General features: G+C 57.5%; 1 protein-coding gene across 3 annotated transcripts in view; it reads left to right on the top strand.

Moving 5' to 3' along the window:
- Positions 1 to 9985, top strand: part of ARAP1 (ArfGAP with RhoGAP domain, ankyrin repeat and PH domain 1) — a 61363-nt gene extending 51378 nt beyond the window's left edge. For 2 of the 3 annotated variants that reach the window (XM_036426828.2, XM_036426829.2), the window contains 17 exons: positions 13 to 208; positions 455 to 506; positions 594 to 757; positions 896 to 1108; positions 1414 to 1519; positions 1899 to 2046; positions 2134 to 2220; positions 2303 to 2371; positions 2671 to 2788; positions 4119 to 4232; positions 4463 to 4608; positions 5108 to 5140; positions 6855 to 6937; positions 7609 to 7659; positions 7816 to 7879; positions 8994 to 9143; positions 9380 to 9985. In XM_036426828.2, coding sequence (XP_036282721.1) covers positions 13 to 208; positions 455 to 506; positions 594 to 757; positions 896 to 1108; positions 1414 to 1519; positions 1899 to 2046; positions 2134 to 2220; positions 2303 to 2371; positions 2671 to 2788; positions 4119 to 4232; positions 4463 to 4608; positions 5108 to 5140; positions 6855 to 6937; positions 7609 to 7659; positions 7816 to 7879; positions 8994 to 9143; positions 9380 to 9397 — 1812 coding nt within the window. In that variant the 3' untranslated portion in view covers positions 9398 to 9985. The remainder of the gene's footprint in view (positions 1 to 12; positions 209 to 454; positions 507 to 593; positions 758 to 895; positions 1109 to 1413; positions 1520 to 1898; positions 2047 to 2133; positions 2221 to 2302; positions 2372 to 2670; positions 2789 to 4118; positions 4233 to 4462; positions 4609 to 5107; positions 5141 to 6854; positions 6938 to 7608; positions 7660 to 7815; positions 7880 to 8993; positions 9144 to 9379) is intronic. The other variant, XM_036426827.1, reaches the window with a different exon arrangement.
- Positions 9986 to 14382: the final 4397 nt, after the last annotated feature.

Genomic DNA, 14382 nt, shown 5'->3' with positions numbered 1-14382 from the left:
CTTCCCCAACAGGCGTTCGTGCCTCCCCTGGCTGAGGATCTGCTGACTCGGGATTTTGAGCGACTTGGGCGCCTACCCTACAAAGCTGGCCTGAGCCTACAGCGGGCCCAGGAGGGCTGGTTCTCTCTCACCGGCTCCGAGCTCCATGCCATCTTCCCAGAGGGGCCTTGTGAGGAGCCATTGCAACTGCGGAAACTGCAGGAGCTTTGTGCGTGGATCCAGCCCTGGGGCCCCAACCTGCAGGGTCTTGGACTCCCAGGCTCCCAGTCCCTCCCTGGAAGTCTGAATGCTACCCTGTGACCCCATATGCTGGCGGGTGGGTCCCAGGGGTGTGTGTGTGTGTGTGTGTGTGTGTGTGTGTGTGTGTGTGTGTGTTCAGAGAGCCTCAGGAGGGAGCAAGTTGGGGACCATGAACAAGGCCCAGGCCTCACTTCTCCTGGCCCCCCCTCCACAGCCGTCCAAGGGGACAGCGAGAACCAGGTGCTGGTGCTGGTGGAGAGGAGGAGGTGAGCCTGGTCTCCCTGCGGGGCTCTGAGAAGCTGGGAGGGTTGGGGCAGGGCTAGACCCCAAGTGACTGACTGTCCCGGGCCCAGGACACTGTATATCCAGGGAGAGCGGCGCCTGGACTTCGTGGGCTGGCTGGGCTCCATCCAGAAAGCAGCGGCCAGCTCGGGGGATACGCTGTCGGAGCAGCAGCTGGGAGACTCGGACATCCCAGTGATTGTGTACCGCTGCGTGGACTACATCACGCAGTGTGGTGAGCTGTCCCAGAGGCCAAGCCTCCCCTTCCCAGAGTCCCTGCGAAAGAAGCTGGGAGGCCCCACCCCGTGACCAATGCCTTAGGGCTTAGGCCCTCAGTTTTGTCCACCCCCAGCTCAGCTCCACCCCTCTCCAGGCCTGACCTCCGAGGGAATCTACCGCAAGTGTGGGCAGACTTCGAAGACACAGCAGCTGCTGGAGAGCCTGCGGCAAGATGCTCGCTCCGTGCACCTCAAGGAGGGCGAGCAGCACGTGGACAACGTCTCCTCGGCGCTCAAACGCTTCCTGCGGGACCTGCCCGATGGGCTCTTCACTCGAGCCCAGCGCCTGTTCTGGCTGGAGGTGTCAGGTGGGCCCAGCGAGATCCAGGCCAGTGCTGCTGACTTGTCCATTCCTGTCTCAGGATTCCAGCTCCTCCCCAGTATCACTTGGGCGACTGAGTCCCCCCGCCCTCCTGTTTTTCATTCCTGTTGTCATTTTATACGTTGCTGGCAACTCCTGAGTGCCTGGTAGTATTTGCCCTGGCGGGGGCAGGGAGTACTGTTCCCTGGGGCGAGAGGCAGGCAGAGCAGCCAGAGGGTTGGGATAGGGTGGGGGTGTTACAGGTGGAGGAGGCAGGGAGCATCCTGACCTGATCTATCTCCCCCAACCCAGAGATTGAGGATGAGGAGGAGAAGATCTCCAGGTACCGGGGGCTCCTGGCACGTCTGCCGCCAGTCAACCGGGCCACGGTGAAGGCCCTGATAAGCCACCTGTACTGGTGAGGAGCGCTGCCTTTGGGAGGCTGTGCGGGGATGAGGTAGAGGAGACGCTTCTTTCCCAGCCCTGCTGACTGCCCTCCTCTGGGAGCCAGGTAGGCCTGGGAACTGAGTGTTGACTTATGAGGTGCCCTAATCTTGGACACTTTGTCTTCCAACTTCCTGCAGTTGGAGAATGGAGACCTTTGCCAGGTCTCCAGCTCCCAGCCCTACTCTTCCCAAGGACCTAAAACATGGCCAAGCAGTGTGCCCACTTCCCCTTAATGAACCCTGCTCTGACCAGGATCTTTCCTGGCTCTCTCCAGTCATGGACCTGTCAGGAATTGGGAAGGTGAGGTGGGCCGGACTCCTCACTCAAAGCCTCCGTCCTTCCCTGTCCAGCGTCCAGTGCTTCTCCGACACGAACCAGATGAACACACACAACCTGGCTATCGTGTTTGGGCCCACGCTCTTCCAGACAGACGGGCAGGACAACAAAGCTGGCCACGTGGTGGAAGACCTCATCAACCACTATGTGGTGGTGTTTAGTGTGCGCCCCTGGTCTGTGGGGTGGAGGGCAGGGCTGAGCCCCCTGCACAGCAGTGACCATCTGTCTCTGCCCCTGCCCCCTTCCCAGGTGGACGAGGAGGAGCTGAGGAAGCAGCGGGAAGAGATCACTGCCATTGTAAAAATGCGTGTGGCTGGCACTGCCAGTGGGACACAGGTGAAGGACAGGACCTGGGGTGGGGGGCCCAGGCCATCCACCTGCACCCACACCCCAGGCATCCAGCCCTGTCTCCTTACAGCACGCCGGTGACTTCATCTGCACTGTGTACCTGGAGGAGAAGAAGGCAGAGGCTGAGCAGCATATCAAGGTGGGGGCCCGGGACCTAGAGGCCAAGTGGCCAGAAAAGTCAGGCTGGGCCAGACACAGGCTCAGAGGGCTGTGGGAGCAGGGCTTCTACCCCAAAGGGAGCCCTAGTTTGGGACCTGCATCTGGGTGGTGCTTGGCCTCCTCTTCCTTGCCTCCCCACCCAGCTCATCAGGATGACTCAGAGACACCCCGCTGCATCCCAGGCCATCAGAGGACCCTGAGCGGGGAGGGCTGGATCGCACAGCAGGGTTGCGGCGGGGCAGGGGATAGGTTAGGTTGATCTCCTCTTGGTCTTCACAGATCCCAGCATCCATGACAGCTGAGGAGCTCACCCTGGAGATCCTGGATCGCAGGAATGTGAGCATCAGGGAGAAGGACTATTGGACCTGCTTTGAGGTCAATGAGAGGGAGGAGACAGGTGGGTGACCACCAAGATATGGTGCCAGTGTGTCCTTGTCTGGGCCGCAGCTCCAGCGTGTCTTCCCTTACCCTGAAGTGTGGGAGCAGTGGTGGTGAAAAGGGTTTGGAATGACAGACTGTTGGCACACTGTGATCTCAGTAGTTGGTGGTAATGGTGCTGGTGGGGCTTGAGGTCACGGTTATAGTGCTGCTGGGAGGGACAGTAAAGGGGTGGGTATATGGTGTCAGCTAAGACAATGTTTTCTCAGGTCAATGAGAATAGTGTTGCTTGCAATGGTAATGGTGCTGAATTTGATCATGGGATTGATCATGTGACCTTGTTGATGGTGAAGGAGACCATGGGTGGTGATGACCATGGGGTGGGTGGGTGGTGGTATAGGTAAAGATGGTTGTATTGGTGTTGTGTGAATAGGCTATGATAGTGAAGGGGGGTGATAAAGGCATTTTAGGGTGAAGGGTGACCTTGATGGCAGTGGATGGTGAGGTATATCTCTGTGCATTTTTAGTGTTATTTCTAGAGTTCTAGGCCAATATGCGGTCCCTACCTCCTAGGGGTTAGTCTGGTATGGAACAGAGATATTAATCCTGTGAGCATGTCAGTAAATGTACAACTACAGCTGTGTCGGCTGCTGTTCAGGAAAGGGCCACCACTCCACCAGAACTTACAACAGGGTCTCTGGCTTTGGGGTCCCTGAACTAGGATGTGAAGAAAAGGGGCAACTTGGTGAAGAGGGGGAACAGCATTGGCAAAGACAGAGACAGCGCCTTTCAGTGAGCGTGAGATAAGGGCCGTGAGGGGTTTGGCAGGGTGGGGCTGTGCTGCAGTGGGAGAGGTGGCCATTCGGGGCCTGACGACAGTGCGAGGCCAGAGAAGGGTTAGTGACTGGGAGTTTGAAAAGCTGTCTCCCTGCTGCTGGGTGGAGAGAGCTGGGGGAGATGGGAGTGAGAGCTCATGCAAGGACCGCTTCGAAGGCCACAGTGTGAGTCTGAGGAGATGATGATGACATGGCCAAGGAGAAGCAACGGAGCTGGGCAAAAGCAGGGAGACTTGACCCGTGGAGGGAGGAGGGGTGGTTCTGGCTGGGCGGCCTGGCGGGTGGAGCTGTGTTTCCTCACGAGGACAATAGGAAAGCTCACCGCTTGGGTTTGGACACGTTGGGTCGAGCAGCCGTGGCGCCAACAGGATGTGTCATGCCTGAAGCTCGGGTGTGGGAGGGGGTCATGGGGATTGTGGTGGTGCTGGGTGGCGGTGATGTGTGTCCATGTGCCAGCCCTCAGTGCTGTCACACCACGTGACCCTGGTGACGGTGGGTGTGTCCTCTCCCCAGAACGCCCCCTGCACTTTTCGGAGAAAGTGCTGCCCATCCTGCACGGGCTGGGCATAGACAGCCACCTGGTGGTGAAGAAGTACCAGTCCATGGAGGCCATGCTGCTGTACCTGGGTAGGTGGTGTACCTGGATGGGTGGAATACCTGGGTGGGCGCTGTCTACAGGGCAGGACCTGGCGGTGTGATGTGTAATGGTGCTCAGGCAGTGGGCACCAGACGGGCAGGCCTCTTCAGAGGCTGAGGTAGGATGGGGCACTTTCCTTCATTTTGGGACCCTACCCTGGGCGTCTGGACCCACGGCTAGGAGGTTTGTGCAGTCTATGCCCACTCCAGTCCTTCCCCAGCCAGCCATGTGGGTGACACCAAGCATGGCATGATGAAGTTCCGAGAGGACCGCAGCCTCCTGGGCCTGGGCCTGCCCTCAGGTGGCTTCCACGATCGCTACTTCATCCTCAACAGCAGCTGCCTGCGGCTCTACAAGGAGATCCGGGTGAGCGGCCCTGCCGGGTCCCGCCTCGCGAAGGGCCCTGCACCTGAGTGTGCACAGACACGCATGCGCTGGTGTTCCCTCGGGTTTGCCAGTGGGAGCGTCTCTACTGAGGGGTCTTGGGCCAACACAGCAGTGGCCCTGGGTGGCTACCCTGCTCTGTTCTATAGCCCGACTCGGCCCTGGTACCTGGATGCCATCACGTCAGGCCTGTGCTTTCCCACCTGTGCCTGTGTCTTGTTATGACACACACAGGAACATGCTACATGGTGACAGCCCAACTTGTGGCCCCAGCATATCTTATTGCTGCACAGGTCACATCCCCTGTGGGCCCACTCTGTCCACATGCTGGGTTCTTCCCAGACCAAATCCTATCCTGACAACCTTTTTCCCAACATGTTTTGCACATACATGCCACATCCTACCACACACCACAACGCACACCGTCCTGGCTCTGGACCTGGGCCTCCTTCTTCTGTAACCCTGATCCTCTATCAAACAGAGCCAGAGGCCATGGAGCGGGGCCCCTGAGACCGTGAGTAGCTGTGGGCCAGCTGCCAGCTGCCTTACACCACCTGGGGGCCAAGTGAGCCTGGGGGGAGCATGAGGACAAGCCAGAGCTCCTGGCCATCTCCAGGCATGGTTCCCTGCCCTCTCGCCTGTCAGCATTGGCCCTACCCTGAGCTTGTGGCCTAGGTTCCTGCCCTTCATCCCCAAACCTCTCCCAGAGTCCTTTTCCTAAAGTAGGAGTCCCCCATCAATGTGATGCTCTAGAATTTTCCAGAAGACTCAGTGTGGAGGTGGAGGAGCCAATAACAGAGGCCCCTAGATTTGAGTTAGAGTACTGCTCCTCATCTCCTGTCACCGCTGGAGCCACGCTCTTTTTAACCCAAGAGAGGGTTCCGGGCTGTCAGAATGGCGACTGCAGCCCAGTTTCTTTTACAGCCTGTCTCAGTCTCTCCGGTCCTGCCACCTGCTTTCTTTCAGCCTGCAGTCTGATTTTTTCAATTCTCTCAGCTCATGCATGTAGGTTTCCTCCTTGTATTCTTCCCACACCTTGTTTTTCCCATATCCACAGCTTATTTCCCTCCCACTGCCCCGGTTCCTCCTGCCTGCAGCTTGGATCATCCTGTGCCCACGGCCCGGTTTGTCCCAGGCTGTCTTGGGCAGGTGCTGTGTGTAGGAGACTTAGGGCTTCTCCATCAAGGCCTCGGTCATCAGGGGGGATTGGGTGAAAGCAGGATAAAGGGTCCTAGTGAGCTGCTCTTAAGCCACCACTTATGACAGCACTGAAATCTCCACTAATCAGTCCATCTACTAGGCAGTTCATCCTTTAGTGACCTCACAGGGAACCCGCCAATTCCTGACATTGTCTCTCTCCCCTGGCCACCCCCTAGTTCCCTCTTTCTGTTCTTGCAGAGGAGCCATGCCTGGGGGTGCCGAGGAGCAATGGTGGGAGACATGGTGGGGTTGGCTCAATCTCTGACCCCCAGTTTTGGTTGTAAGTGAGTCCATCTCCCCTCCATTCACCCTGGTGCCGCTGCTGGCTCCAGGGGTGCCTGGTGGGGACAGGCCTTCGAGCAAGTGGCTCCCAGAACAGGAGGAAGACTCATTAGCTTGACCTCCAACCTCTTCCTTGGGGGGTTATCGCTCCCCTCTCCCTGCCTCTGAGCCAGCCTGCTCCTGCCACGTGCAGACCCATTTGCAGACGTGAGGCCAGAAGTGAGCCTGTCGATGTCCTGGTGTCCCTGCTCAGTACATCGGCCTCTCGCTTCCTGAACGGCTGTTCTGCTTCAGCTTATCATCAGCCTTCCCCTCGTGGAGCCAGAGAGCGATAGCTGCTGTCACACCGTCAACCCTGGAGCCTCCATGGGGCAGGGAGGGGTGAGGGATAAATAACCTGAGGCAAACATGAGCAGCCAACCAGATCACCCACGCTTGTTCAGTTTGGTGCCAGAGGGTGATGTACAGACGTCTGTCTCTGGGACTGGGATTCACTGCTCTGGATCCCGCTGGAACAGCTGCCCGGGGGACTGAGGGTTGACTGTCTGATGCCGCTGCAGGGAGAGAGGCCTGGGGGCTTCATTGGGCTGATTGTGAACAGGGCGGGCTTTGTCAGGAAGGCCTCCTGGTGCTGGGATGCAGAGGGGGCTGGGTGAGGGAGGGGGGAGGTACCTAGTGGGGAGAAGTACCCCGATGTCTACCCGACTGACTGAAGCACCCTCTCCTTCTTCCCACCCCCTCCCCAGAGTCACAGACCTGAGAAGGAGTGGCCCGTGAAGAGCCTCAGAGTCTACTTGGGAGTGAAGAAGAAACTCCGGCCACCCACCTGGTGAGCTGGGCCTGGGGAGCTGGGTCTATGGCTATGGGGGCTCAGAACAGATGGGGGAAGGTACATCTGGGGGCTTTGAACTTGACGTGGCTTCGATGGTTCTGAAGGTGTGGCTTCCCAGACCTGCTGATCCTGGGGGCGGGGCCAGCATTCTGTGCTGTAACAAGTGTTCAGGGAACTCTGATCCTTGCTCATAGTTGAGAACTACTGGCCTGGATTGAAACCCTTTCACTGACTCTCTCTGGGACCTTTCTATGCCTCACTTTGTGCATCTGTAGAATGGGGAAATAATACCACAGTTGTTTCAAAGGGTGGCTGTATGTTTTCAAAAATTGAAAAGCGATGCATAATAATAATAATTAATGTTATTAATTTAAGAAGCCACCAGCTCGGTGTTCTGACTTTCTTGACTCTCTGCTGGCTGTGTCTGGCTTTATCTGAGGCACCAGGGCTCTGGTAGGGTAGGACTGAGGATGGGGGAGCCAAGGGCTGGGAGGCTGGGAGGGAGGGAGGGGCTGGAAGAAGAGGCAGTAGCTAGGACATGCTACCCTTGCAAGAAGGCCCCGAGCTCTGCTCCCGGCCCTGGCCCAGGCTTCTGGGCTCCAACCTGGGAACCTGGGCTGTGAGGCCGCTGGGGGCTGTCAACTGACCGTCTGCTCACCCCTCTGCAGCTGGGGCTTCACTGTGGTGCATGAGACAGAGAAACACGAGAAGCAGCAGTGGTGAGCGAGGGCCCTAGGCCGAGGAGAGATGGTAGCCTGTCCCCCTGAATGGGTCCCCTTCACTGTGCAGATCTGTGCCCTCCCCTGAGGCCCTGGGCTGGGGAGATGGGCAGGGTGTTCCCTTGGCAGCATCGGGACCTGTGCCCCACCCTGCAGGTACCTCTGCTGTGAGACGCAGATGGAGCTCCGGGAGTGGTTCGCCACCTTCCTCTTTGTGCAGGTACCAGGTGCAGAGGGCCTGGGTGTTGGGGGGAAGGGAGGCCCAAGGAGGCATTCATTGTGGTGAATGGGATGTTTGCTTCTCCACTATTCGGGCTACCAACTGTTCAAGGAAATTTTGAGTTGTTTTAAATCCATTTTGTTTGTTCCTTTGCTCATTAAACCCTTCCCAGTGCCTGCTCTGGTCCATCCCGGAGCCGGGCAAGCTAGATACAAAGGGTGCAGACCCCTGTCCTTGGGTGGGTGTGAGGGGAAGGCAGCAGGGAGAGGGGGTCATGGGAGCCGAGTCTTTCTGGATGAGGGGACGTACAAGCAAAGGTAGGAGGTGGGGGGTGGCTTCTAGGCAAAGGGAACAGTTAACGCAGAGGCACGGCAGAGAGCTACAGGCTGTCCAGCGGGGTGTGGAGAGAAAGCTAGGAGTGCCAGGCATGCACTGGAAAGGGAGTTGGGAGCAAAGCCTCAAAGGCCCTTGAAGGCAACGGAAGCTGAAGCTGACCTAGTCGGCAGTTTTAAGGGAGAGTGTTAAGCAAGAAAGAGGGGTGTGGGTTTGAGTTTAAGGGCTCATTCTGGACGTGGCATGCAGGGGAGGATGGACTACGGGGCTGGCCTGGAGGCGAGGAGGCCGGGGAGGCGGCTGCTGCAGTGGGCCAGGTGGGAGCAGGCTGGGGACTTGGAGCAGGGCCGAGGGGTTAGGCTTAAACAGGTTTTAGCGGAGAGCTCAGAACTGTTTAGGAAGAAGAGAGACAAAACTGTACCAGGGCCTGGGCTGAGTTCCTTTTAGTAGTCAAGGTCTAAAGGGAAACGGTAGATGCTGTAGTTTCCTTGGTTCCTGGTGAGAGGAGGCAAACTGTTGCATTGGTGCTGCGTTCCCGGAGCAGCTTGTTTGTGGAGCGGGAGAGGAGAGTTGTTGGGTAACATAATTGGCTGGGCTTTGCCAGGAATACAGTCATGTTCTCCTAACAGCTGCTTCTCATATCGGCTGGGATCAAAGCTGAGGGTGTCACCTCAGACCATAGCTGGAGTCATTTCTGGGAAGGGTGGGTGGATCTGGAGCCGAGTGTCTGGGCCAGAGCTGAGCCCGGGTCTCAGCATCCCTCTCGTCCCCTGCTCCCCAGCACGATGGCCTGGTGTGGCCCGCGGAGCCCTCCCGCGTGTCCCGGGTGGCGCCTGAGGTCCGGCTGGGCAGCGTGTCGCTGATCCCCCTGCGTGGCAGTGAGAACGAGATGCGCCGGAGCGTGGCTGCCTTCGCCGCGGACCCCCTTTCTGTGAGTGGCTCCATCCCTGGGGGCAGGGCTAGGGTCCTGGCTGGACGCTGCCTTCCACCCGACTGCCTCTTTGCTTCTCCTTTCTGAGTGCCCGGGGGCTCTGTTCCTCTGGCCTCAGTAGGAGTCCTGACCGGCCCCTTTGTTCACTTGGTTCATGGGAGCCCCCTCTCCGCGTGGTGGCCCTGTGAGCCTTCACCAGGTGCTTATGAAACCTGGGCTTCTGTGTCTCCCCGCAGCTCCTGAGAAACATGTGAGCGCAGGAGCCAGTCCCTGGCTCTGGGATTCTTGCTGCCTGGAAGCCTTCCTGTTCCGACACCCTCATGCCCTGCGTGCCTGCCGTGAGCCAGCAGAGGGCGCATGAGGAAGCTGCACCCCTACATTCCACATCCAGACTGCAGCAGCATGGGGATCCCTGGCTGGGGTGGGGGCAGCAGGGCCTGTCTGAGGAGGAACCCCGCACCTGCTCAGTCCAGTTGCACAGGCCTCCTGGCCTGGTCTGCTCTCCCCCAGGGTCACCCACCCTGAGCTGGAGAGGTTGGAGAGATGGGCATCAATCAGGAACTCTGGAGGGACACCATCCTTCCAGAGGCTCGAGGCTCTGGGGCCCCCGCTGGAAGGGAGCCTGCCGCCTCGCACAAACAACAGGGAGCTGATACTCTAGGAACACTCATCCGGGGGCGGGGGCGGGGGAGCTCTTGGGTAAGTTTCTACAGGGCCGAGAGGTGGACTTGGGGTCTTCGGTCCCTCTTCTGCTCTGGGCCGCCTGGGAGGGCCCAGGTTGCCTGGTGCCTCTTCCCCACTTTGGGGACCTTTTGATACTATAAATATATCTGTGTATTTTATTCTGCGGTGCTCAGGCCTGTGATTGGTTGGGGGTTTCTGGCGTCCGGTGCAGGAGGAGATAGGAGCCCAGAGGTGAGTGCTGGAGCCCTGAAGCCGGGCCTGGGCTCTGCTCTCTCTAGGCCCTGCAGCCACTCTCCCCTCCCCCAGGCAGAGCCACAGCCTGGCTCCATGCCATCCGACTGTACTTCTGTGCAGCCTGGGTGGGCAGTGCTGGTCCCAATCCTAGCCAGGACATACCCCCATCCAGACTGGCCCCTATTCCTGAGCAGGAGCCTGTGTGGCATGTGTGTGACTCAGGGAAGTCTCCCACCAGCTCCTCTGAGTCACAAGGTCACGGGGTCACAGGAGTTTTATTAAATTAGGAAGAAGGGCCTCAGGGTACTGTTGGCCCCTGTGCATACCTCTCCAGAGGCAGGCCCTGCCTTCATAGGGAAGCTGCCCTCACTAGGCACTGCTGGGTCATTTCCTCCAAGAAGACAAGGCCCTGGCAAGTGGAGGAGATAATGAGCTGCTCAGAGATGGATTTGGGACTCCCTGGGACGATGCCAGACACCACATTCCCACCTCTGCCTGGTCTCATTACCGCCTCTCTCCAGGGGCCCAGCGGGCAGACAGGAATGACCTCTCAGCCTCAGTCTCAACCACTCGGGCTAGGCAGAGAGATGGAAGATGGGTCACATGACCTCTGACTCATGTGACTCTGCTCCATGGGGAGGCCTGGGTTTGGGTAGGAACCTTGGGAACCTGGACTGCAGGTCCCTTGTTCCTTGCTAATGGGAGATGGATGCCAGGAGACTGGAATGGGTCCAGGGCTGGGGCTGAGCCCCTTGAGTCTTGGACTCTTATCTTGCCCCAGGTGGGCTTCTCCAGGCCAGGCTGACCATTCACCCACAGCCAGGACAGCCCTCATCCAGGTGCTCAGGGGCTGGAATCTTCCCTGAATCTGACCTTGGACTGAGGCTGAGAGAGAGGATGGTTGAAACTGGTGTCTGCCCTCTCCTAAGTTGCCGATGTCACTGCCCTGGCCAAGGGCTTGGCTGCAGTGACTGCATGGGGCCACCAGGGAGCAGCCACAGCTCAACATTGGGTCTCAGAACGGGCTAGGGAGGTCTCTAGTGTGACCATCCTGTCTCAGGCCTTGCTCTTTTGGAGTGGGGGCTGGGACCTAATTTTGCCTCTAACTTTGGTGATATTCTGGGAAGCAGCACAGAGCAGGGATGTGTTTCAGACTCCTGGAATCTAGAATCCTGGAGGAGGAAGAGGAAGAAGAGAAAGGAGGAGAAAGAGGAGTAGGAGGGGGAGGGGGAGGGAGAGGAAGGAACAGCTCTTTACCAAGCACCTATCGTGTTTCAGCTCCTGTGCTCTATGCACTATCTCCTGGCAGAGGAAGAAAGTAAGGCTCAGAGAGGGCAGGCAACTGGCCCAAGGTCACACAGCTCTCCTGGGTCTGGGCTGAAGTCCATTTCCACTGCCCTGCTTTGGAGTGGTTTCCCTCCTGCACTCCTCTCCTTATTACAACTCTGCTCACTCTCATAAGTGGCCCCACTTGTTCTCTGGGGAAGAGGATCTGAACTGTCTGGAGTTTAATGTACTTTTTCTTGGAATCACGAGCCATTAGGGCCTCAACCTTAATGAATTTTGGCAATGTCAGCGGTGTTGGGTGGGTTAGGAAGCTCTGTTGGTCTTTGTCACAAGGATTCCTAGAAATGGGATGTCTTGAGAGGTTTGTCCACATGTTATTTGAGGTTGGGTTGGCGGAGGGTGGGGGGTGGCTGAGGAGCTCAAAGCTAGACCTGCTGATGGGAGGGCAGCAGCTCTTGGAGAGGGAGGGCCTCCTGTAAAAGGTGCCCCTGAACTGGCCGTGAAGACGGTGCGCACGGGGCAGGTGGGACTTGAGGGGGGATGGGCTGATTTGTTGGGGGAGGAGGACAGGCCTTTAAGAGTCAACCCAAGTCTGGGCCTAATTTCAAGGGACCACAGGGAGCCCTGGGAGAGAAAGCCGTGGCAAGTCCGAGAGCATTGTGGATGGGAAGGTGGCTGAGAAGAGAGATGGGGGAAGGGCTGGGAGTGGGAGGTGGGGTGGGATGTCTATCTCTTCCATCTCCTTGCTCAACCTGCCCACTCTACAAGCATTCAGCAGCTATCAAGAGCCTCTGGTCCTCAGGAGACCCTTGGGCTCTGCAGGAAATCAATGGGGTAGAGGAGGGGAAGATGGGCCCTAACCCCTCCCCTCGCCCCCCTGAGCTGGATTGGGAGGAGGGCTCCTGTCCTGGGCCCATGCTCTGGTGGCTCCCAGGCCCCCTGACCAGAGCTGAGTTTTTTTGAAAAGTGTGGGTGTGAATGCCAGCTGGGCCGACACTCCATCTACAAGCTGTGGAGCTTTGACTGAATTCCCAAGGTTTATGATCCGCCATATTCTCATCATCTGTACTTTGGAGATATTAATAGTACTGACATGCCTCACTTTATTGTGCTTCACAGATATTGTGTTTTTTTACAAAGTAAAGGCAGACCCTCCACCTGCAAAAAGATTATTATATTTTATTGTATTGGTTTGGAACCAAATTCACAATATCTTTAAGGTATGCCTGTACCTACTAATGGGAGGATAAATGAGCCAATAAGTGGAGTACTTAGCACTATCCCTCGATAATCCCCTTCCCAAATATGTCTGGGGGACACCACGGCATCCAGAATCCTCTCCAGGCCCATATATTGTCATTCAGTGAGTGTTTCCTGAACATCTACTGAGTGTAGAGCTTTACTGAGCGCCGAGTGGGAGCGGCTGAGTAAGTGGTGTGGGGGAAGGAGGGAGCCTTCTGTTGAGAGTCGATCAGGAAAGACTCCACGATGAGGTGAGGCTGGAAAACAAGTGTGTTACTGCAGATGGAGTTGGGGGGAAGGCATCTGCAGGAGAGGGAATGGCATGAGCCAAAGGCAGAGTGATGTCACTGCAGTGAGCAGCCTGTTGCATATGGTGCTTACTTGGCCCGGGGGCCCTCCAGCCCTCTCCTCCTGCCTCTGGTGTTGGGATTCTTACCTGTATTATCTGTTTCTTACATGTGATCAGAACCCCGTCAAATGGGCTCCTTGGAGTCTTCTCCCCACCAGAAAAATGAATTTCCTATTCCTTTAGCCAGCTCTGTTGACCCAAGTGACCCAAACCCTGATCTTGAGAATGTCTGTCTGTCTGTCTGTCTCTTATACATGTAAGTACAGCTTGCATGAACCTCCCAGTCTCTCCTCCGATTGACACCTTCAGGAAGCCCTTCTGAATTGCTCTTTGTTCCTACTATACGGGTTGCACGTAAGGTGTGTGTGTGCGCCCAGGTCACTTGCACCCAGCGAGGAACTGGCCCCGGAAAGATGTGTCAGGGACCGTTTCTGGTCATCCCTTAGTGTGTCCCCGCCTCATGCCGCTTTCAGCCTGTGGGAATTTATGTACTTTCCCTGCCCTGGTTACAGCTCCTGTTACTGTATTTATCACCCTGGAGACAGTGGCGCAGGCACACACAAGCCACACACACACTTTCCCTGCACACACGTGCCTGCACACCTCAGCTGCACTCACACACACACACACACACACATGCACGCACACACTCTGCACATGTATGAACTCCCCCCCACACAAAGCTCTCTAGGAAAATTGTCCCCATCCTTCCTGCTGCTCCTCCTCCACTCTGTCCTCCCATCTCCACCCACCTCCAAACACTGGGACCAAAGACATGGGCTGGACAGCGCCTCCCACCACCTGTCAGCCTGGGAGGTACTCCCCCTCCTTAACCATAGTGTGTTCTCTTTCCTCACCGCCTGCCTTTTCCCTCCAGCCTGTCTCCCCAGCGTTCTGCCCTTCCCCGCTCAGTGCCACCTTCTGTAATCTCTTCCTCCACCTTTGTCACTCTGAGTCCTCTCTTGGCCACTCTGTTGACCCTCAGAGGTGGAACCCGTCCTTCCTCCCTGTTCTCCCCCCTCAGGGGCTCAGGGACCTCACAGGGGCTGATGGAGACAGAGGGACAGGCAGAGGGGTCCTGTCACTTTCTGTTACTCCTGAGAGAAGGGAAGGCTGTGTGCCTGGCACCATGGAGACCAGTGTCATGGTAACACAGCCTGGGTGGGCACAGCCTGCCTTCTGCGAGGAGCACCATGGTGCCCTAGGAGGAGCTGCCATGAGGTCCTGAGGAGGTCCGTGTGCTGTTGCCCAGCACTGCTGCCATGCCTGCCTCCAGCTCACATCACCCCCACCCGGGCGGGACACCCCCACCCTGACCAATTCTACTTGCATTGCAGCTCCCAATGCCTTAAATCACTAATGGGGGAGGGGGCAAATCCTCTCCAAATACCCCAGGGCTCGTTTATAGATGGAGGCAGAGAGGGCAGAGGCTTGTCAGGGGCA

Source organism: Pipistrellus kuhlii, unplaced genomic scaffold (genome assembly GCF_014108245.1).
Source record: "Pipistrellus kuhlii isolate mPipKuh1 unplaced genomic scaffold, mPipKuh1.p scaffold_m20_p_9, whole genome shotgun sequence".
NCBI classification, from domain to species: Eukaryota; Metazoa; Chordata; class Mammalia; order Chiroptera; family Vespertilionidae; genus Pipistrellus; species Pipistrellus kuhlii.
This window is presented reverse-complemented; position numbering and strand designations above follow the sequence as displayed.